The sequence below is a fragment of the Mastomys coucha genome, unplaced genomic scaffold (assembly GCF_008632895.1).
Source record: "Mastomys coucha isolate ucsf_1 unplaced genomic scaffold, UCSF_Mcou_1 pScaffold7, whole genome shotgun sequence".
In the NCBI taxonomy this organism is placed as follows: domain Eukaryota; kingdom Metazoa; phylum Chordata; class Mammalia; order Rodentia; family Muridae; genus Mastomys; species Mastomys coucha.
The window spans coordinates 103,909,943-103,931,361 of record NW_022196913.1 but is presented as its reverse complement, the minus strand read 5'-3'; the positions used below and the strand labels follow the sequence as shown (position 1 = coordinate 103,931,361).

Genomic DNA, 21,419 nt, shown 5'->3' with positions numbered 1-21,419 from the left:
TACTGTATTGGGCTGGAAGTCAGGCAGGCTTCAATTTAAAATTAGCTTCTATAACTTACAAGCAATGTGGTGTTGGGGGTCTACTCACATAGTCTCTTTATACCTTATCTAATTTATCCCATGATGTACCTAATCCTGCCCACATTCCAGGCCACATATCACAAAATTCTAACAGCGCTGTTCACAGAAAGACTGCAATACTCTTGCCACCGTGACAGTGTTGGGAAAATGAACTGAGACAATGTAGACGGCACTCTGACCAGTACCGGGGATGCAGTAGTGTTGGGCTAGTGACTGTGCTAGGACTTATGCATTGTTCTCTTGCACTTGCTGTATGGATCCTTCTCTGGCACACTTGACATGCTGTGGCTATGGCAACCAAATGCTTAGGTACTGTGCTGAGCTGTACTGGGTTGGCCAGATTTGACATATTATCCCTTCTTGAAGTGTCCTTGAGCATGTCCAGGTTCATGAGAAGAGTAATCCTATTGTGTCAATCATTGAAATACACACACCCCTGCTCTGTTTCTGGTCAGTTTTATACTGAACTATTTGGCTTGTGGAACCTCCATTTCCCAGAATGCCTAGTCATCTAGTTTCCTGTTTGTTCATGCAAATGGAAGACACTGGAAGAATGGAGAAGCCAGGAAATTTTTCTACGCTTCTGCATGACCATAAATAGGTGTCTCTTCTGAAGCTCCAGCTGCCATAACAATGCAGAACATCCGTTCCCTTCTGTGATCCTCATACGCTTAGTTCTGTCTCTTCTGGGCATTCACTCTCCAGCAGACAGAGGGTGCCTTCTTCCTGCTTGCCTTGGTTTCTCCTCTTCTAACCTGTTTGGGACCACTGTCCAGTGTGAAATTGCTTTATCAAAGCATCTCGTTGTTTCCTCTTTCCTGGTGAGGTCCTGGCTGAAATATTCGTCTTTTTGACTACTGACATTACAGTATTTTCTAGCACACGCTGAACAACTTAAGATAAAATCCAAACAGCTGAGGCTGAAGGAATGGCTCAGCAGTTTAGAGTACCTTCCTGTTCTTCCAGAGGACTAGGGTTGAATTCCAACATGCCTGGCTCAACAACCTTAGATGCTAGATATATCACAATTAGCCACTGACAGCCTGGGCTGAAACCTCTCCTGATAGCATGCTCGGGGGCTCTCTACTGTGGCATTCTGAAGCAACCCTGAATGCCTCAGATCAGGAGTTGAGTATCTCTTTGTAGTGGATTTGTTACATGTGGAATGAGAGCATTCTTCCTTCCTTGTTCCTTCTCCCACAAATATGAATGAACATTCTTACTTACTGAACATCTAGACACTGGTATAGTTCAGGAACTTCATACATACCATCCCACATAATCTTATATTATTGCCTTTTACTTACATATGAAGAAACTAAGGCCTTGAGGATTAAGTTGCCAACCTAAACTCATGCATCCTAATAAGCTATAGGTCTAAGATTAAAAATTAATCTCATCGGCCCCAAAGTCTGAGTTATCTCCTAACAAGCATTCTTCTCTACTCTTTTTCCCATACTCAATAAAGATAGAGGGTTCTCTGATATAAATTATGGACCTTGTTTATATTTGTATAATTACTATTTTTGATTCTGGCTGTATTACGGTCATCACAGGAAAGTGACCACTCCCAACTCTGATTGAACCTGTAGGTATTGTCTGGAATACTATTCTTGGTTTCTAAAGAATGCTACTCTGATCTGTCAGAGGGAGAAGAGGGTGTCCCATTCTCGAAGTAAGTACTCAGCTTACTGATGTGATTGTTTAGCAGTGAGTGAATTTGATGGAAGGTTCTGTGACTCTGATAGGTTGTCTCACCTTAGTCGAGACCAGAGGAATGCTGTAGCTCATGGAGACCCCATTAAGTCAAAACAGCCTAGTGATCAGTCAACCCCTCAGTGTTTGCAAGAAGTACAGAAAGCTTTGGAGTCAACTGACCACTCACTGCTGCCTCTGTGTAAACCCAGGCAAGGTTCTTAGGCTCTGGGTTCCAATACAAGCTAAAGAGACAAACCAAAGGAAAACAGAAAACAATCCTCACAAAACACTGGAATTCTCACCCAAGGTATATGCCAATAATTTAAGGCAGAGAGGACAAGAAGTCCTCCATTCACTGGGTGATGGTTCTGAAGTCAAGGACAGAAATCCCTCACTTTGGTGTATGGGCATAGAACAGCTACCCCGCACATTATCTAATATCTCATCTTTTGTCTTACCCAGCTGAAATCTCTAAACACACATGTTACATTTACTGATCAGTGTATTAATGAGTTTAAATAACCAAAATGCAAATTTGAGAGATGAGTTGGATACAGTTGGGCATTAGGACAATAGCAGCAGGGCAGAAAGTGAAAAAACACAGCTGTGTCTTCTTCCACTCTGGTGCTGCAAGGGGCTCCCTTAGAATGAACCTGACCTGGGATAACCCTCAAGAATAAGCTGAACTGTGGCTGATACTATTTGATTTTATGTCTCTGTTCTGTTCCAATCTTGGTGCCCTGAATCCTTTTCTTGCTCTTTCAGCCTTGAAGCAAAAATGCCTTGAGAACATATGCAAGTCTGTGTGAGCACCAAACAGTGACTTCTGGCACCAAACCTTCACCCTGGTTTTGTTTCCAGCTTGGTTATGTTTTGAGAATCCAGGCATTCCACAGCCAAGTCATCTGTAGAAGGGAAGGGTTTCTCTTTGGAAGTAGAGAGCTTTTGTCTCCTGTCAGTCTGTGTAATGCATCAAAGGCAGAAGCTTTACAATCAATGGAGTAACACCAGGTTTCTCTGCCTACTTCAGAACAAAGGAAACCTATGATTTGGGTTTGAGAATCTGCTATTATGCCTGCGGCAATCCTGATACCAGGAGGATTGGGGTATAGGCTTCATATCAGTTTCCACATAGCTGTGCAGCATAGAGACCTGAGCAAAATAATGGAGGTGATTCAAAGTTGGGATTCTGGAATGACAAGATGATGGATTGAAAATGCCTGATGCACTCCAGAGAGCTCTTACTATGACACAGTACAACTGATGACTACTTGGCTACATACAACCAATCAGACTTACAGTTCTACAGCATCAAGATTCTCTTCCAATTTCTAAGGAGGAGGTGATGGAAACATTTCCTGTGAACATGGAGATATGGAGATCTTGACTTCCCTCCTATCTTGACTTCCCTTCTGCATGTCCCATTGTGCTCTGGCATCCTCTAGAAAATCCCAGGGCTCAGAAACTCAGTAGATAGATGCCAGAGCTCAGAAAACTGATATACTCATAGAAAAAAGACAGGTAGAGAAGCTTCCAGAAGAGCTCAGGCATGAGCTTCTTGTTCTCCTTGACATTCGGTTGCACATACAATCATTACACATCACTCTCCAGCAATAATATGGGATAATGCATATAATATATATGGGTAATACATAATGCATATGGAGTGTTGTCAGCACAGAAGCTCGTGAACCTGGGTGTCAGGTTATTTAAGCATGGGGTGACTGAAGGGATGCATTTGAGCAGTCAGTCTCCAGAAGTTAGGTTAACACTGCATGGCCCAAGGCCCTCATTAGAAGTCACATGTTTGCATATTATGTATGCAACCTGAAGTTTATTACGTTAAGATGCTCCTTTTCAATTATTCCAAGACTTTAGGGATGAGGTTTTGGGAGATCCATTTTCACTATTCCTAGTCTTCTGATCTCCCAATAAATGCAAAGTTTTGGGTTTTTTTTTTTGTTTGTGTTTTGTTTTTTGGTTTTTTTTTTTTTTACAAAGCATGTCTAAACACCTTTGCTTTGTCCAACAGTCCAATGTGGAACCCTTTGCTCTCCTTACCAAGGACAGTTTTCCTCTTGGTGTGCTGTGTCCCTCCTCTCTCGCCATAGGTCTCTGTCTAAAGCATTCCTTATTTTCATAATCCAAAAACTAAACAGTCCCTTCTTCTAGAAGATAGTTGAATGGCCTGATACTTCTTTGTGTGAACAAGAATGGGCTCAGGATATAGACCTTGGGCATGTTCAGAGAAACAGCATGTGCACACCCATCCAGATAGACAGAAAGGTTCTTTTTTAGTCTGAACACTTGAGACACTTTTCAAATTATACAGCTGTCAAGTTCATTAATACCTGTTGTTTTGATTTGGGGGGGGGGCTAAGAAATAACCTTTGAGTTTGCAAACATAAGATAATTGCAGCCACTATTCTAAGGAGCAAAAAGGATGCCTAGTTCAATAGGAGTAAAAGGTATGTCCTTTTTAGTATGTTTAAGTTAATTTGACTGGGCCATTTTTAATGGACAAAGTTCAATCAATTAAGGGTTTTTGGCAGGAAAGAGTAACAGGTCCTGAAACCTTAGCACAACTGACGCCATGTTAGAAGTACCATTCTGACCTTAGAACCCAGCAATGCAGACTCCACTACCTGTCAAAATTTGAGCCAAGTTTTAATTCATTAAAGACCCAGGCCAGGCTCTGTGGAAGTATCTAAATATACTAACTTTGTTTTTTGACTTCTTTATTTTCCTCACTTACTGTTACTGGTAACTGAAGTGTGTCAACCAAGGTATATTTTTTATGCATAAAAAGCAAAGAATGATAAGTCTTAGGGCTGCATGTTTTGAGCAAGTTCCTCATACAGTCACAAGCTGGAAAATCAAACTTTCTATTCTGTTTTTAGACTATCTGTTCTCTGATGGAATTATCTCACAACAAAAGGATAGTCAAAGTTCTCCAGAAAGCCACTTTTTACCTAGGATAGGATGCTAGCTCAAGCCTATGTGCAAGGCTGTTGTCTTAAGGAGAGCCCATGTAGACCCAACTATTCTCCTTATTGAGAATATTAACCAACTATGACTATAATTTGACAAGGCTCAAATATATAGTACTTCAAAAGCTTGTGTTGAGATCTGATAGTATATTTAGACAAGAGCTCTGAGGTCCATATGGGATCAGTTCTCTACAGTCATACCTTCTGTGTAACAGAACAATGGTGGAAAGCACACAAAGTCCACATGCAAACTGCTTGCCTAGTTGTCAAGTCAGCTGGTCTCCCAGAGCCTAAGAAAGACTTAAGACAAGTATAACTTGACTTATGAGATAGGGAAGAAGAGTAGCAAGCCTCAGGAGATGACACAGAACTGGGATTCTAATTCATAGATACATGGCTACCAGTGCTTAACTGATTAGGTAAAGTAGATGGGAAATGTGTGGTTGCCTGGACAACTTCATTAAACTACACTATTTCTTGAAGAAAAAGGAAGAGCCTTTCTATATATTCTATGTCCCAAAGGAAGAGCTAGGTTGGCAAAAGAAAGAGTGTAAGAAAAGAAAATGGAAAATAGTAGGTAGAGGGAGTAGAGGAGTATAGAAAGAGGGAAGGAGAGGGTGGGAAAGGATGTGTGCACATCTCAGTCCCAGAGCATGTCTCTGTGTAATTGCATGCATTTTCCTCTTTCTTCAAAGTGTAGTTCTAGGCTTGGGCTTGTGTGAGTAAAGATTTCAACTGCTTTCATAGTGGAATCTGTCATTAAACTCTTACTGAGAACAACTCTGTCTTCTTCTGTCTGCGTTTCTAGGGAAGCTTATCTTTCACTCTATTCTACCAGACGAAAATAGAAAGTTATGGCTCTAGGCAATATTTAGCATTTTAGTGATGTCTAGTTATGTTGTTTAGAGGGTCTGGTAAGGATTGCCATAGGCATCTAGTAGGTGCATGGGCAATCTTTTAATGCCCAAGACATTACCCATGGAAAATAATCCTTTGACCATGGAGTATCAATCACAGATTCTCAAATACATTCTTTGTGTTAGATATGTTTACTCCCTTGTGGAAAACTTACCTGATAGAAAATCTCAAGTAAGAATGATTTGTTTCAGCACCTGGTTTCTGAAGACTTAGACTTTGCTTAGCCCCCTGCAATTGGCACATGGGAAGCAGATGGCAGAAAGTAGGTTTTGCCCCATGGCTGAGTGGAAGCAGAAGCCAGCTAAGAGTAAGAAAGAGAGATATAGAGGTAGGAATGGAAGGAAGAGAGAGGAGGAGGGAAGGAGAGAGAGAAGGAGAGAGAGACACACAGAGAGAAACAGAGAGACAGAGAGAAAGACACAGAGAGGAAAAAGAGACAGAGGCACAAAAAGACAAGCAAAGACAGACAGACAGACAAAGAGCCAGGAACAAGATCTGTCTGCTACTAATCTACAGTCTACTTTCTCTAGCTAGGTCCTACCTCCCAAAGTTTCAAACATCTTTGAAAATAGTGTCCCTAGTTCACATTTAAACCATAATATTCTTTTACAAGCTATGGGAGAAAATCTTCTAGTCCTTTGCAAATATCCAGAACTTCCCCTCTAGGTAGGTTGCTAATCCCTTATTATCATTTAGTAGTGATGCTCTTGAGATCCACAGAACATCAGTCTGGCTGTTTTGAGACATGTGGCCCACTGACTTGGAAGCTTTAGAGACAGTAGCTCATCTGTGTTTGTTGAATAAGACTTAAGCAGATATAGTTCAGACCCTCAGTGCATCTGAGTGACCTAATGACAAAACCAGAGAGGCATTCCAACACACAAGGACAACTTCTTATTTGGAGAAGCCCTTCAATGTAGAGTCTGTTGGGAAGACTCCACAGACCCTGATGCAATTATCTAACCAGTTCTGCTCCATCATGAGCCTGAATCTCAGAGGAGTCATGACCAGGTTAACTTGACCTGTGTCAAATATGACAGAACAAGTGAGAAGGGAATAATACCTCTGTAAACACTTGCTTCTCAGTTCTTTCCTCTTAAGATTAAAAAAAGTCCCACTGGGATGACTGTAGTGACAAGGACAAAGTCCTCATGACCACTGGTACACACTATCAGGAAGGAAGGCACTCTACAAAGGGTTATGCAGAGAAGGGAAGACTCTGAAAAGCCCCTAAAGCCATTTTAAGTGCATAGGATGATCCCCATATAGTGGACATGAAAGCCAAGATGGAGCTCAACAGGACTGGGAGTAGAACCTAGGATGTTTAATTATAGAACCCCATTTGACGGTACCCCAAAACTTGAACAGAAATCTGTAAAGGAAAGAGAAATCAAATCCCCATGTGTAAGCAGGGACTTCTAAAGAGTCACTGTCACAATGACTAGGCAACACAAAGCCTGCCTTTTTCCTAGCTAGGGAGCCTGTGACTTTCAACATCTTTTGGCCTCCAGAGTTGTTCCCTTGTGATCCTCAGACATAATCAGAAAGTCTCTGAGACATTGCAGTGGGGTGGGGTGCATGGAACAAGGCAGCCATTGTTCTTTAATTAGAGCTTGGGTCTCCTCATAGGGCTCAAGATGAAACTGTTTAATATAGAGCCTTCAGCTGTGCCAAGGCATAGCATTATGATACCTGCTCCCCTCCCATGCAGCCCACCTGCCAGAGTGCATGAAAAGCTCTTGGTGTGAGTCTGAGAAGGTGCTCACATGACCAGGGGTCTTTGGCTAAGATATAAAAGACTCTGTCCACATTTCATCAAAGCCAAGCAACACTGGATCACTCAACAGCCTTTGAGTGGAACTTCACTTTACGGTCAGTACCTACTTCTTGTGATGGCATAAAGAGGGAGAAGAGGGTGGAGGAAGAATGCGAAAGGACAAGGAGGCAGGTTCAGAGAGATGGAAGAAATGGATAAAAATGGAGATGGGTGGGAGAAGGGAAAGAAGGAAAGAAGAAAGAAAAGAGAACTAGATGGCAAAAGTGGATTGTGCAAAGGGAGAATAGGAGAGAAGAAGGGATAGGGAGGGAAGAAGGGTCAGGTCTTTGTCACTGTGTGAGTACTGGATGGTACTTAGGATGTAGCTGGACTCCAAAGGCACTCTAAGTCCTGGTAGAAGGAGATGCAGTGCTAAGTTGAGAACCCTTGCTAAACTGCACTAGGAACTCCTTTGCCCAACCTCCCTACCACACACACCACTTCAGCAAGGGTCCTATAAACTTGGTCAACAACTGTCCCGAAGGTACCTCCAGTGGGTCGGTGGTCCTGAGCACAGAGTTCCTGCCTTGTAACTCATGGCAAGATTGTCCTGGATCAACTCCAGGAGTCTCAGACAAAATGGTACTCAGAAAAATGACCTCCATCCATCCAGCAACAGAGCTTGACTGATCCAGCCAGCCGTCATGATCTGGTCCCAAGATACAGACAAGTAGCCACAGGATAAGTTGTCAGGAGGTGACCTGGATTCTACTGAGGGACGGCCACAAAAGGCAGACTCAGGGTACAAGATTTAGGTCTCCTGATTGAATGTAACAACAATCAGGAGGCTGCTTCTTTTGTATCATGTGGCTGACCAGGCAACTGAGGGTAGAATCCACAGAACAAAAGCTTGGGTTAAATTGGGTAATGGTTTGAAGCACGGGCACTAGCATTCATGTTGTTTCCCTTGTGCCTGTGCCTCATTTAAAGACAATTTGGTACATTGACATTTAACTGAGCCTCAGTTAAATAGGGAAGGAAAGCATTTTTGGTTTTTGGTTTTTAAGTCTTAAAGTTTTGTTTTAGACAGTGCATGGAACTATAAGTTTATAACTTAGTTAAAATTTTGTATACATACATACATACATACACATACATTTACCATCTTGTCCATTTTTAGTGGACAGTAGTGTGAAGTAAATTTTTAGTTTTGTATCATCATCTCCGCTGTCTTCTTCCAGACTATTTCCCCTCCCCAAACTGGAACTCTGTACAAACAAACCTCCCTACCACTCTTTACTCTCTCCTCTCTTATAAATTATTTCTTCAAATAGACTAGTGATGGAGCCATGCCTTATGATTCAGTGACTTTTGTCATTTGCATTCCCATAAATCCTAGGAGACAGACGTCAAGTAGCCCTCAGGCTATGTATCCTGAGATGCAGAACAGCTGGGAAAGTGAACTCCTGAGATTTGGTCAAAGGTGGCTACTCTAACTGAAAACTCTACTTTATCTCCCAAAGAAGGGCTTCAGCACAAACAAGGGACAGGGAACAGCATGAGCCTTTGGCTACAGCATAGCCAGCTGCTCCAATTGCAGTCTCTGTTTTCATGAGCAGCTTCTGTACTTCAGTATCACAGTTTGGAGGCAGAGAGTAACTCACTTGGGTCCTTCAAGAGCTACCATGATAACAGTATCCACTGGGAGTCAGGCACAACTGGGACCTTTGGGCCATAATTCATCAGTCTCTAAGCTTCCAAAGGCTTCATCTTAAAACTTGTAATTTGACTAGATGATGCCCATGCATGGCCCTTTCGAGTTAAGTAAAAGTGACTGTAAGATGCCATTAGTGTTAGATGGTGATTGGATTTCCCAAGGTATGGTGGCCTCAGTCCTGTGAGTTTTGATTTTCATTTTATAAGAGGGTCCCCATCCCCCTTCTCCTGAGAGGCATTTGGACACTAGTAGAGGACCCTAGCATAGTCCTTTGAGAGACTTGTCTCATCATCCGTACATTTCAATCTGGCTTCAGCCTGAACAGGAGGCAATCAAAACTGACTCTGCAAAGAGCCAGGAGAGCTTGTTGGATAGCAAGAGCTCATCTGTTTTAGGAAAGGAATACAGTGGAGCATTGTGCTGAAGGAAAATCAGACAGCAGTCAATTACTAGAGGGCGCTCAGTCCAGTCAGGATCCTCAAGCATACACTCCTTGCTCTTTCTTTCATATAATACCCATTCATTTTGTAGCCACCAGAGGCCATGCTAGACACAGGTTTGTAGAGCAGCCATCTTGCAGTCTGCAGGTCTTCTCACTCAGGACTCTCCAGAGTAAACTGAGTTCACAGGCAGGGTGGCCCCAGCATGACAACCCCTAAGCTGTGGGATACCTCCTTTGCCTCTAGAGAAGTACATTATAAAATTGCTCTGCAGAGGGCACACTTGAGAGTCTACCCTAGTTGTTTCTATATGTCCTCTTGGCCAAGCACCTTTGTGCAATGCACAATATCTACAAATCTGCCTAGCAGCCTGGAACATGCTTTATTGGCATTCATACAATATCCTGAAATCATGATCTAAAGCAGAATATGCCCAAATCAACCAATCATTTTCCACTGTTTAGGGGATTATAACTAGGGAGAAAATTATTTTAAAATCCTTCTAATCTCCTGCCTCCTATTAACTATACAGTTGTTGGGCACTAGGGTGCCTATTGAACTCAAATACTTGGTGATCTGAACACAAGAAACTAATAAAAGTGTGGCAGGGTTCCAGGACATTTGTTTCTACCTTGTTCCTTTGTCCCCAGAGCCGCCCCTGAGGATTATCCATTGATATACTAGGACAGCAACCAAATAATCTGAGTGCTCAAAAACCAAAGGAAAAAAAGAAAGGTTGAGATACTATGTGAAGGGGAGGGCAGGGGTATACCATTTGTTGGCAGGCAGCACCACCATGTGGTCACCAGATTTATTCATATCTACAGTGGTGTTGATAGGGTTCAAACCCACACCTCCCTTATGCTAGATCTGCTGCAAATGCTTATGGAATAAATGAGTGAAAGCACAAAACACTGTCATGTCTTTGGGGGGAACATGGCTAACTTATCATTTTACAGCTGGATAAGCTGAGTTACCATAGTAAATATTATCTCTTCATTTCAAGGTGCTAGTTCGTGTAGAAGCTGGGACAGAAACCCTTTCAGAATTTGGTCCTTTGACACAAAGGGAAACATGAAGCTTATGGTGATTCTCATATAGGGTTTTAAAAAGAATCCTTTTCATGTTTTGCTGGCTCTCCCAGGAAGCTGCTCTAGCCTATGCCTACACCTTGTCCTCTGCACTGCCACAATGATTATGCTGCTCGTGGTCAGTATGCTGATGGTCCCCTATGTTGGTGAGTACTGTCTTCCCAGTTTAGCATTTGATAACCTCACAGGAATGCAGGTGAGTTGTGTTGGCCTCCTGCTGACTTGCTCATTAGATCCTCTTCATTCCTCTTCCCAATGAGTGAAGGGAACCAAACATCAGTATTAAGTTATATAGCTAATGTTAACTATGTAAAACCCTGCTCAGAAAATCCCAGCATAGAGAAGGGGAAGTGGACACTCAGTCCGACCCTTTACCAAGACACTATTTGTAATTGATTTTTACTGGGAAAATCAATTTCCTCCAATGTAGTGGCACTGAGCATCAATCACTTCAGACACTTCCCATGCCCAGGAGTAGCTAGCTAATGAATAACGGTCTCCATTTTTTTCGTTGTTGGTGGTGGTTGTGTGTATGTAGTGTGTGTGTTTGTGAGAGAGAGATGTGTGTGTGTGTGTGTGTTAATGTGTGTTGCATTGTTGTGTGTGTGTCGTGTGTGTGTGTTGTGTGTATGTAGTATTTGTGTTGTGTATGTGTAGTGTGTGTCTATGTGCTTTGTTTTCGTATTTTGGTCTTACTGGGTTTTTTTCCATGTTTATTTTGACCTTTGCTTTTTGTTTATGTTCTTTTTTATTGAGAGGGAGGGAGAGAGAAAGAGAATGTGAACTTGGGTTGGTAAGGATATGGGGAGGAACTATGGGGTGGAAAATAATATGATCAAAATATATTGTATATAAAAAATTAATTAAAAAGATAGAAAATCCTGTCCAGAACTTAAAAGTATCAGATAGGGTACAGGATGGAGAAGAGTTAGGATAAGAACAAAGTGTCCTGTTGGTAAGCTCCCTCCCTCCTTCTAGGAGTGTAGTTACTTTCCCCTCTGGTTGTGAGCTACTACATATCCCCCTTCAATTTGCTAAGTCCTTTGGTCACATTAGCCTTCCTGAGATGAAACAGCATTCTTTTTGTCTCCGTGGGCATATGAACCACTAAGGCAAACATTTCCATTCCTTACACACCAGCCAAAGGTAAGACCCTCAAACTCCTTGTTCATTTAAACATGTAAACCCACAGCATTCTTTCCTCCAAGGTGGCTCCCATCTCTCATTGATTGGGCCCCTTGATCTTTGTTCTTGGTTTTCTCATGTTCCAAGACACTCTCAGCCTATATACTATCTCTGACAGGTTCTTCATGCATCTCTTTGAACAACAAGGACAATGACACCCTGTGTTATGCATGTGTGTCACTTATGTTGGTGAAGACCCAAGCAAGCAGATGAAACACATGAGGTCTGCTTCTGGTCCAGAAGCACATAAGTTGAGCATGGCACTGGCAATCTAATATTTGAGAGCAGATGCCAGCTACTCACCCATAGATAAGCCTTCCTTCTGAAGCAGGACTGGCCAACAGCATGTTCCCTGGCCTGCATCCATATGCTTTTTCCAGATTAAACATTCTTGTCAGGATTTGAATCCCCTCATAAATTTGAAAGCTTATTCTCCTAAGTAGCTAATACTTTCTTCTTTCTAAAGAGTAAATTGCCTTTTCCTCAAAGCTGCCTTTTTAATGTGTACCATTTATATATTTTTCCTATATAAAACTGTGACCAATAAATATTTCCTTCTGTTATTCTTGCTTTCTTCTATCTCCTTTATCCCTTGACTGTTCCATTTAAATAATAAAGTGAAAATAGATATCTTCTATTATGAGGAATCATTTGACAATTTTTTTAACTAGATGTTTTCTTTATTTACAAAATCTCCTTTCCCAGGTTCCCCTCCAAAAAAAAAAAAGAAAAGAAAAGAAAAGAAAGAAAGAAAAAGAAAAATGAAAAAAAACTAAAACAAACAAACCCCTATTCCCTCCCCCCTCCTCCTGCTCACCAGATCACCCCCACTCCTTACTGGCCCTGGCATTCCCCTACACTGGAGCATAGAACCTTCACAGGGCCAAGGGCCTCTCCTCCCACTGATGACTGACTTGGCCATCCTCTGTAATACATATGCTTCTGGAGCTATGAGTCCCACCATGTGTACTCTTTGGTTGGTGGTTTAGTCCCTGGGAGCTCTGAGGGTACTAGTTAGTTCATATTGTTGTTCATCCTAAGGGGCTGCGAACCCTTCAGCTGCTTGGGTCCTTTCTCTAGCTCCTTCATTGGGGGCCCTGTACTCAGTCCAATTGATAGCTGTGAGCCTCTACTTTTGTATTAGTCGGGTATTGTCAGAGCCTCTCAAGAGACAGCTATATCAGGATCTTGTCAGCCAGCACTTGCTGGCATCCACAATAGTGTCTAGATTTGATGACTGAATATGGGAAGGATTCCCAGGTAGAGCAGTCTCTGGATTGTCCTTTCAGTCTCTGCTCCATAGTTAGTCTCTACAACTCCTTCCATGGGTATTTTGTCCCCCCTTTTAGGAAGGAATGAAGTATCCACCCTTTGGCCTTCCTTCTTCTTGAGTTTCTTGTGGTTTGTGGTTTGTACTTTGTGTATTCCGATCTTCTGGGCTAATATCCACTTATCAGAAAATGCATACCATGTGTATTCTTTTGTGATTGGGTTATCTCACTCAGGATGACAGTCTCCAGGTCCATTCATTTCCCCAAGAATTTCATAAATTCATTATTTTTAATATCTGAGTAGTACTCCATTGTGTAGATGTACCACATTTTCTGTATACATTCCTCTGTTGAGGGACATCTGGGTTGTTTCCAGTTTCTGGCTATTATAATTAAGGCTATGTACATAGTGGAGCACGTGTCCTTATTATATGTTGGAGTATCTTCTGGGTATATGCCCAGGAGTGGAATAGCTGGGTCCTCTGGTAGTACTATGTCTAATTTCCAGAGGAACTGCCAAACTGATTTCCAGAGTGGTTGTACCAGCTTGCAGTTCCACCAACAATGAAGGAGTGTTCCTTTTTCTCCACAACCTTGCCAGCATCTGCTGTCACCTGAGTTTTTGATCTTAGCCATTCTAACTGGTATTGAGGTGGAATATCAGTGTTGTTTTGATTTGCATTTCCCTGATGACTAAGGATGTTGAGCATTTCTTTAGGTGCTTCTCAGCCATTCAGTATTTGTCAGTTGAGAATTCTTTGTTTAGCTCTGTACCTCATTTTTTAATAGGGTTATTTGGTTGTCTGGAGTCTAACTTCTTAAGTTCTTTGTATATATTGGATATTATTCCTTTATCAGATATAGGATTGGTAAAGATCTTTTCGCACTTTTTTGGTTGCCATTTTGTCCTATTGACAGTGTCTTTTGCCTTACAGAAGCTTTGCAATTTTACGAGGTCTCATTTGTTGATTCTTGATCTTAGAGCATAAGCTATTGGTGTTCTGTGCAGGAAATTTTCCCCTGTGCCTATGTACTCAAGGCTCTTCCCCACTTTCTTTTCTATTATGATTGAGTGTTCTAAGGCTCTGCATTCAGGTCACAGTCTGCCCTGGAGGCATAGGTTCATTTCCCACATCTGACAGAATTTGACAAATGTTTTTATTGTTATCTGGGAAATTTTTACCCTCAAACACATGGCTTTGGAAACATGACATTCAAAGTGCCAACACACCAATTTGTATGTGGATTTACATATGTTCTTTCCACATTCCCAGTTTTTGCAGGGTCTGTCCACCACTGAGATGAGGTTGCCAGATCCTACAGTGCAAAGGGACATTGCAGAGGTTCTGCTGAGAGGATTGGGAGAAATGTGTTAGTCTGTGTCTCCTAAGAAATAGACTAGGGCCTTATCACGGGCACAAAAGTCTCTTATCAGAAGAAACATCCAAAAGCAGTGGGGCAGCAAGCAGGAAGGTCCAGTTCTGCAGCAAGGAGAATTTGGGCAGTGCATGCATTCTGGGGCTGCAGCTTGGTCTGAAGACGTCTGGAGAGGCCATCTAGGAGAAGTCTATGAGAGTAGTCCTGAGTCCCCAGAAAACTGGCCTACTGGTATACCTGGCAACCATACAAATATGTGTGTGTACATATATATGTCTATCTTTTTACAAAGTTCTCTACTCCACATATATATTTTGATGTGTGTGTGTATGTGTGTGTGTGTGTGTGTGTGTGTGTGTGTATGTGTGTGTGTGCAGGTAGGTATATATGATAGACATTATGTATATGATAAAGAGAACACACAGACCTCAGTAAAACATTTAATTGGGGTTGGCTTACAGATTCAGAGATTCAGTCCATTATCATCAAGGTGGGGGCATGACAGCATCTAGGCAGGCATGGTGCAGGCAGAGCTGCGAGGTCTATATCTTCATCTGAAGGCTGCTAGTGGAAGACTTGTTGTGATCATAAAAAAAGAAAGAGCCATAAGAGTATGTTCCAGCAGGGTGTGGGGGAGGGGATGCTCCTGTGGGCCCATGCTGAGGCATCCCTTCCCCCTGAGAGAGCAGAAACACACTGGTATAGTATAGAATAGTTTATTTGGTGTATTGGGAAGGGGACTTAAGACAGTAGTAGAGGCAGAAAAAGGCAGAGAAAAGGAAAGAGTAGATAAGTGGAGGCTGGCAATGACCATGTGGAGAGAGGGGGAAACAAGGGGGCAAGAGGCAAGGGAGAGGCAAGAGCTTGAGAGAGAGAGGAGGGGTCAAGCACCCCCTTTTATAGGGCTAGGCCTACCTGGCTGTTGCCAGGTAACTGTGGGGAGGAGCATACCTGGCTTCTGCCAGAAACTGTGAGGGTGGAATTTAGACAGAATACCAACAAGACTGACTTCAAGGCAGCTAGGGTGAGGGTCTTAAGTCCATACCCACAGTGACACACCTACTCCAACAAGGCCACACCTCTAATAGTGCCACTCCCTGGGCCAAGCATATACAGACCATCATAATATGTATATATATTTTTTCACTCCTTATAGTAATGATGCTTCACAACCTAGTTTTCTCAAGAATACAAAGCATATAATTTTAAATTTTGAACCAGTAGTCTAAAATTAGAGTTTTTTTATACAAAGAATTCAGACTGTCAGCAAAATTTCAATGTATGCATATGACATACAATAGTACTCACTTTCAGTAGGTCCCTAGTATAATGTAGGTTGCATAGGTAGGTTATTTTAACATGGAGGGTATACACAATGAAGGAACGATGTTGTTTAAACGGTAACCCAGTCCAGGTTAGGAGTCAAGTATGACTTTGTACACTTCAAGTTGAACCAGAAAATGAGACAAGGGCAGCAGACTCCGAGCGGAGCCCCAAGTCCAGACACCGCACAAGCTAAGGTATATAGCAGATGACCAGATGACCTTCAATGCCTTGGCACTGCAGGAGAGTAAAGATTACCCAGGGCATGATGGGACACAAACCAGATAGAGAAAATATTTGTGTGCTAGGCCAGACGGTGTGGCTTCACTGCTGAGTTTCATATGCATTGTCTATAAAGTGTCTATAGACTGCATCCTGGGGAAATTAGACAAAACAAGGGAGACAAACTATAACACTATCACTGCTCTTGACAGGGATGCTCCTGCCTCTGCCTTCCTCTCTTCTACCATTGTCCTCCCTCCCTGCCCACACACCTGCCCCACCTCTCACTGTACTTCCTTCGTGATCTACAGCAGGGTCTAGAACAAATAATTTAGAATCCAGGATGGCTTTTTTTTTTTTTTTTGCATTAAGCATTTTTTATTAGATATTTTCTTTATTTACATGTCACATGATTTCTCCTTTCCCAGTTTCCCCTCCAAAAAGCAAACAAACAAACAAACAAATGACAACAAGAACAAACCCTTGTTGCCTGCCCCCTTCCCCATGCCTGCCACACCATCCTCTCCCACTTATTGTCCCTGGCATTCCCCTACACTGGGGCACAAAACCTTCACAGGGCTGAGGTCCTCTCCTCCTATTGATGATCGACTTTGCAATCCTCTACTATACACATGCTGCCAGAACAATCAGACCCCTCCATGTATAGTCCTTGGTTGGTGGTTGAGTCCCTGGGAGCTCTGAGGGTACTAGTTAGTTCATATTGTTGTTCGTCCTAAGGGGTTGCAAACCCTTCAGCTCCAGGACGGCTTATTAAGCAGTAGGTTGGGCAATGGTGCCTGATGCTATGTGCTGAAGAATTTGCTTGGGGTCTAGGATAAGGACAAGCAAGCCCAGAACATCTCTCTGGCCAAACAGGAGGAGGGATTTTAGTGCTCACTCCCAAAGCCCATCAGTCTCAGACAGGAAGGAATCCATTACCCATGAAAGCCACTCATATACCCTAGAAGTCAGGGGCTCCACTGGAGCTCGCAGACTTACAATCCATTCACAGCCCTCCGTGACCTGCCCTGCAGTCATTCAAGACAAAGTATCTTCCTTTCACTCCTTAAACTGATGACATTTTACAAGCTTGTTTGCTGCATTACAAAACATGTTATTTTAAATTTCAACCAGTAGCCTAAAACTGGAATGTTCTCTTGCAAAGAATTGAGGTTAGAAGCAAAACTTGAAAGATTCCTATTGACAGTGTCCTTTGCCTTACAGAGGCTTTGCAATTTTATGATGTTCTATTTGTCAATTCCTGATCTTAAAGCTTAAGCTATTGGTATTTTATTCAGGAAATTTTTTCCTGTGCTCATATGCTCGAGGTTCTTCCCCACTTTCTTTTCTATTAGTTTCAGTGTATCTGGTTTTATTTGTAGGTCCTTGATCCACTTGGACTTGAACTTTGTAAAAGGAGAGAAGAATGGATCGATTTGCATTCTTCTACAACCTAACCACCAGTTGAGCCAGCACCATTTGTTGAAAATGCTGTCTTCTTTCCACTGGATGGTTTTAGCGCCTTTGTCAAAGATCAAGTGATCATAGGTTTGTGGGTTCATTTCTGGGTCTTCAATTCTATCTCATTGATCTTCCATCCATGGTATTGTACCAATACCATGCAGTTTTTATCACCATTGCTCTGTAATACAGCTTGAGGTCAGGGATGGTGGTTCCACCAGAGGTTCTTTTATTGTTGAGAATAGTTTTTGCTATCTTACCTTTTTGTTATTCCAAATGAATTTGCAAATTGCTCTTTCTAACTCTGTGAAGTACTGAGTTGCAGTTTTGATGGGGGTTGCATTGGATCTGTAGACTGCGTTCAGCAAAATGGCCATTTTTACTATATTAATCCTGCCAATCCATGAGCATGGGAGATCTTTTCATCTTCTGAGATTTTTGATTTCTTTCTTCAGAGACTTGAAGTTCTTGTCATATAGATTTTTCACTTGCTTAGTTAGAGTCACACCAAGGCATTTTATATTATTTGTGACTATTGTGAAGGGTGTTGTTTACCTAATTTCTTTCTTTTTTTTGGTTACATATTTTCTTTATTTACATTTCAAATGATATCTCCTCTCCTGGTTACCTCTCCAAGAAAATATCAAAAGCAAAAGCAAAAATTTCCTCCAACCTCCCCTTGCTCACCAACCCACCCTCTCCTACTTCCTGGCCCTGGCATTCCCCTATACTGGGGCATAGAGCCTTCACAGGACCAAGGGCCTCTCCTCCCACTGATGACCGACTAAGACCTCCTCTGCTATGCATATGCTGCTGGAGCCATGAGTCCCACCATGTATGCTAATTGGCTGATGGTTTAGTCCCTGGGAGCTCAGGGATACTGGTTAGTTCATATTGTTCATCCTAAGGGGCTGCAAACCCTTCAGCTGCTTGGGTCCTTTCCCTAACTCCTTCATTGGGGAACCTATGCTCAGTGCAAAGGATGGTTTTGAGTCTCTACTTCTGTATTAGTCAGACACTGTTGGAGCCTCTCAGGAGAAAGCTATATCAGAAAGCTATGTCAGCCTGCACTTGCTGACATCCACAATAATGTCTGGGTTTGATGACTTAATATGGAAAGGATTCCCAGGTGGAGCAGTCTCTGGATTGTCCTTCTTTCAGTCTCTGCTCCATAGCTTGTCTCTGTGACTCCTTAGATGGTATTTTGTAACCCCTTCTTTCTCAGTCTGTTTATCCTTTGTGTAGAGGAAGGCAACCAACAGATTGGATAAACTTTTTACCAACATCTGATAGAGGGCTAATATCCAATATATACAAAGAACTCAAGAAGTTAGACTCCAGAGGACCAAATAACCTTATGAAAATGGGCTACAGAGCTAAACAAAGAATTGTCAACTGATGAATATCAAATGGCTGAGATGCACCTAAAGAAATGTTCAACATCCTTAGTCATCAGGGAAATGCAAGTCAAAACAACCTTGAGATTCTACCTCACACCAGTCAGAAAGGCTAAAATCAAAAACTCAGGTGACAGCAGATGCTAGCGAGGTTGTGAAGAAAGAGGAACACTCCTTCATTGCTGGTGGGATTGCAAGCTGGTAAAACCACTCTGTAAATCAGTTTGGTGGTTTCTCAGAAAATTGGGCATGGTATTACCAGAGGACCCAGCTATACTACTCCTGGGCATATACCCAGAAGATATTCCAACATGTAATAAGGACACATGCTCCACTATGTTCATAGCAGTCTTATTTATAACAGCCAGAAGCTTGCAACAACCCAAATGTCCCTCAACAGAGGAGTGGATACTGAAAATATGGTACATCTACACAATGTAGTACTACTCAGCTATTAAAAACAATGAATTTATGAAATTCTTAAGCAAATGGATAGAACTAGAGGACATCATCCTGAGAGAGGTAACCCAATCACAAAAGAACACACATGGTATGCACTCATAGAAAAGTGGATATTAGCCCAGAAGCTCGGAGTACTCAAGATACAATCCACAAACCACATGAAACTCAAGAAGAAGGAAGATCAAAGTGTGGATACTTCGATCCTTCTTAGAAGGGGGAAAAATACTCATGGAAGGAGTTACAGAGACAAAGTGTGGAGCAGAGACTAAAGGAATGACAATCCAGAGACTGCCCCACCTGAGGATCCATCCCATATACAATCACCAAACCCAGACACTATTGTGGATGCCAACAAGTGCTTGTTAACTGGAGCCTGATATAGCTATGTCCTGAGAGGCTCTGCCAGTGCCTGACAAATACAGAAGTGGATGCTCACAGCCATCCATTGGACTGAGCACAGGGTCCCCAATGAAAGAGCTAGAGAAAGGACCCAAGGAGCTGACGGGGTTTGCAGCCTAATAGGAGGAACAACAATATGAACTAACCAGTATCCCCAGAACTCCCAGGGACTAAATCACCAACCAAAGAATACACATGGTAAGACTCATGTTTCCAGCTGCATATGTAGCAAAGGATGGCTTAGTCAGTCATCAATGGGAGGAGAGGCCCTTGGTCCTGTGAAGGCTCTATGCTGCAGTGTAGGGGAATGCCAGGCCCAGGAAGAGGAAAAGGGTAGGTTGATAAACAGGAAGAGGGAATGGGAGGTTTTTTGGAGGGGAAACCAGGAAAGAGGAAAACATTTGAAATGTAAGTAAATATTTAATTAAAAAAAATAACTTGAACAATTCAAGTTATGGGTCTCATTCCTTAGAGTCTAAGGCAGAGTCACAGCTTGGCTCTCCCTGTGACACAGATGCCCCTCCCACTACATCTCTACAGTCTCTAGTGTTCCTTTACTGGTAATCAGCCTCAAACTCATACCTCTTAGTTCCTTCTCTGCCTATCCCTGGGGAGATGTATACCTCGGGCAGTAGCAAGGATCTTCAGCTTCTCCCACAGTTCAGGACAAGTACAGACACACCAGACAGACTGGGTTCTGGTGTGGCTCCTATCTCATGCCCCTCAAAGTCATCTTTCACAGACTCCCCTCATCCACATGAAAACATGAAAACACTTACTGTGTCCAGTGAACACTAGGGCACAGGACAGCAACCATAAGAAGACTCCTGTGCTCCAGAGATCCAAAGTGGCATTGAGAATCAACATGGAAAGACTTCGGCTGTTATAGGTGATGGCTGGGAGGTTAAAAAAACAGAAAATACACAAAGAATTTAGAAACCAGGGGAGCAAGAGGAAAGTCTTCAGTGCTCTTTGATTGTGCCTCATGTGATGAGCAGGCTCCGCCAAACTGAGTCAAGGTCAAGGCTTTTCAAGGGAGACCACACATGATGCAAAGACTCAGAACGTGTCAGAAGAATGGAGAGAGGCTCTGCAGTTGGAGTATAGAGGCCCAGAGGAGCAGAGTCCTACCTGGACCAGCCTGCTGTGCTCCCTCTAATGCAGCATGGAGTTTTATAGCTGAACTTAACTTGCTTTAGTCTCTTATCTGAAAAACTCTTTGCTGTTCCAGGTGATCTTCAGAGAGCCCCTACAGATGAGTGATGATTACCTGAGAGCACTAAGCCAGGCTTGCTCCCTGCCTTTCTCTTGTCATCAGCAGGTGTCTTCAAAGGAACAGGCAGAAAATCGAGGGCATTGGCCTTTTATCTGTAAAGGTCCACAGGAGGTTTTCAGCTCCTGCTCTGCCATTAAAGGTGAAAAACAGACAGGATAGAAGTGCTAAAATGTGTACAAAAGCCACAGGCACAGCTGACTCAAGCAATTACTCCTTGCCCTCTCAGCCCAGCTTTAAGCCTTTAAGTAAGAAGACGTTGGAGGCAGCAGTTCTCAAATCTTAGTTGAGAGGGTATCAGGAGAAGAAGGCCAGCTGTACTTGCTGGCATACCTCTCTCTCTCTCTCTCTCTCTCTC

At 42.6% G+C, this 21,419-nt stretch overlaps 1 protein-coding gene across 2 annotated transcripts in view; it reads left to right on the top strand.

The window, feature by feature from the left end:
- Positions 1-7,420: 7,420 nt before the first annotated feature.
- Oc90 (otoconin 90) overlaps positions 7,421-21,419 on the top strand; it is a 43,973-nt gene continuing 29,974 nt past the window's right edge. For both annotated transcript variants that reach the window (XM_031358418.1, XM_031358417.1), the window contains exons 1-2: positions 7,421-7,559; positions 10,745-10,837. In XM_031358418.1, coding sequence (XP_031214278.1) covers positions 7,454-7,559; positions 10,745-10,837 — 199 coding nt within the window. In that variant the 5' untranslated portion in view covers positions 7,421-7,453. The remainder of the gene's footprint in view (positions 7,560-10,744; positions 10,838-21,419) is intronic.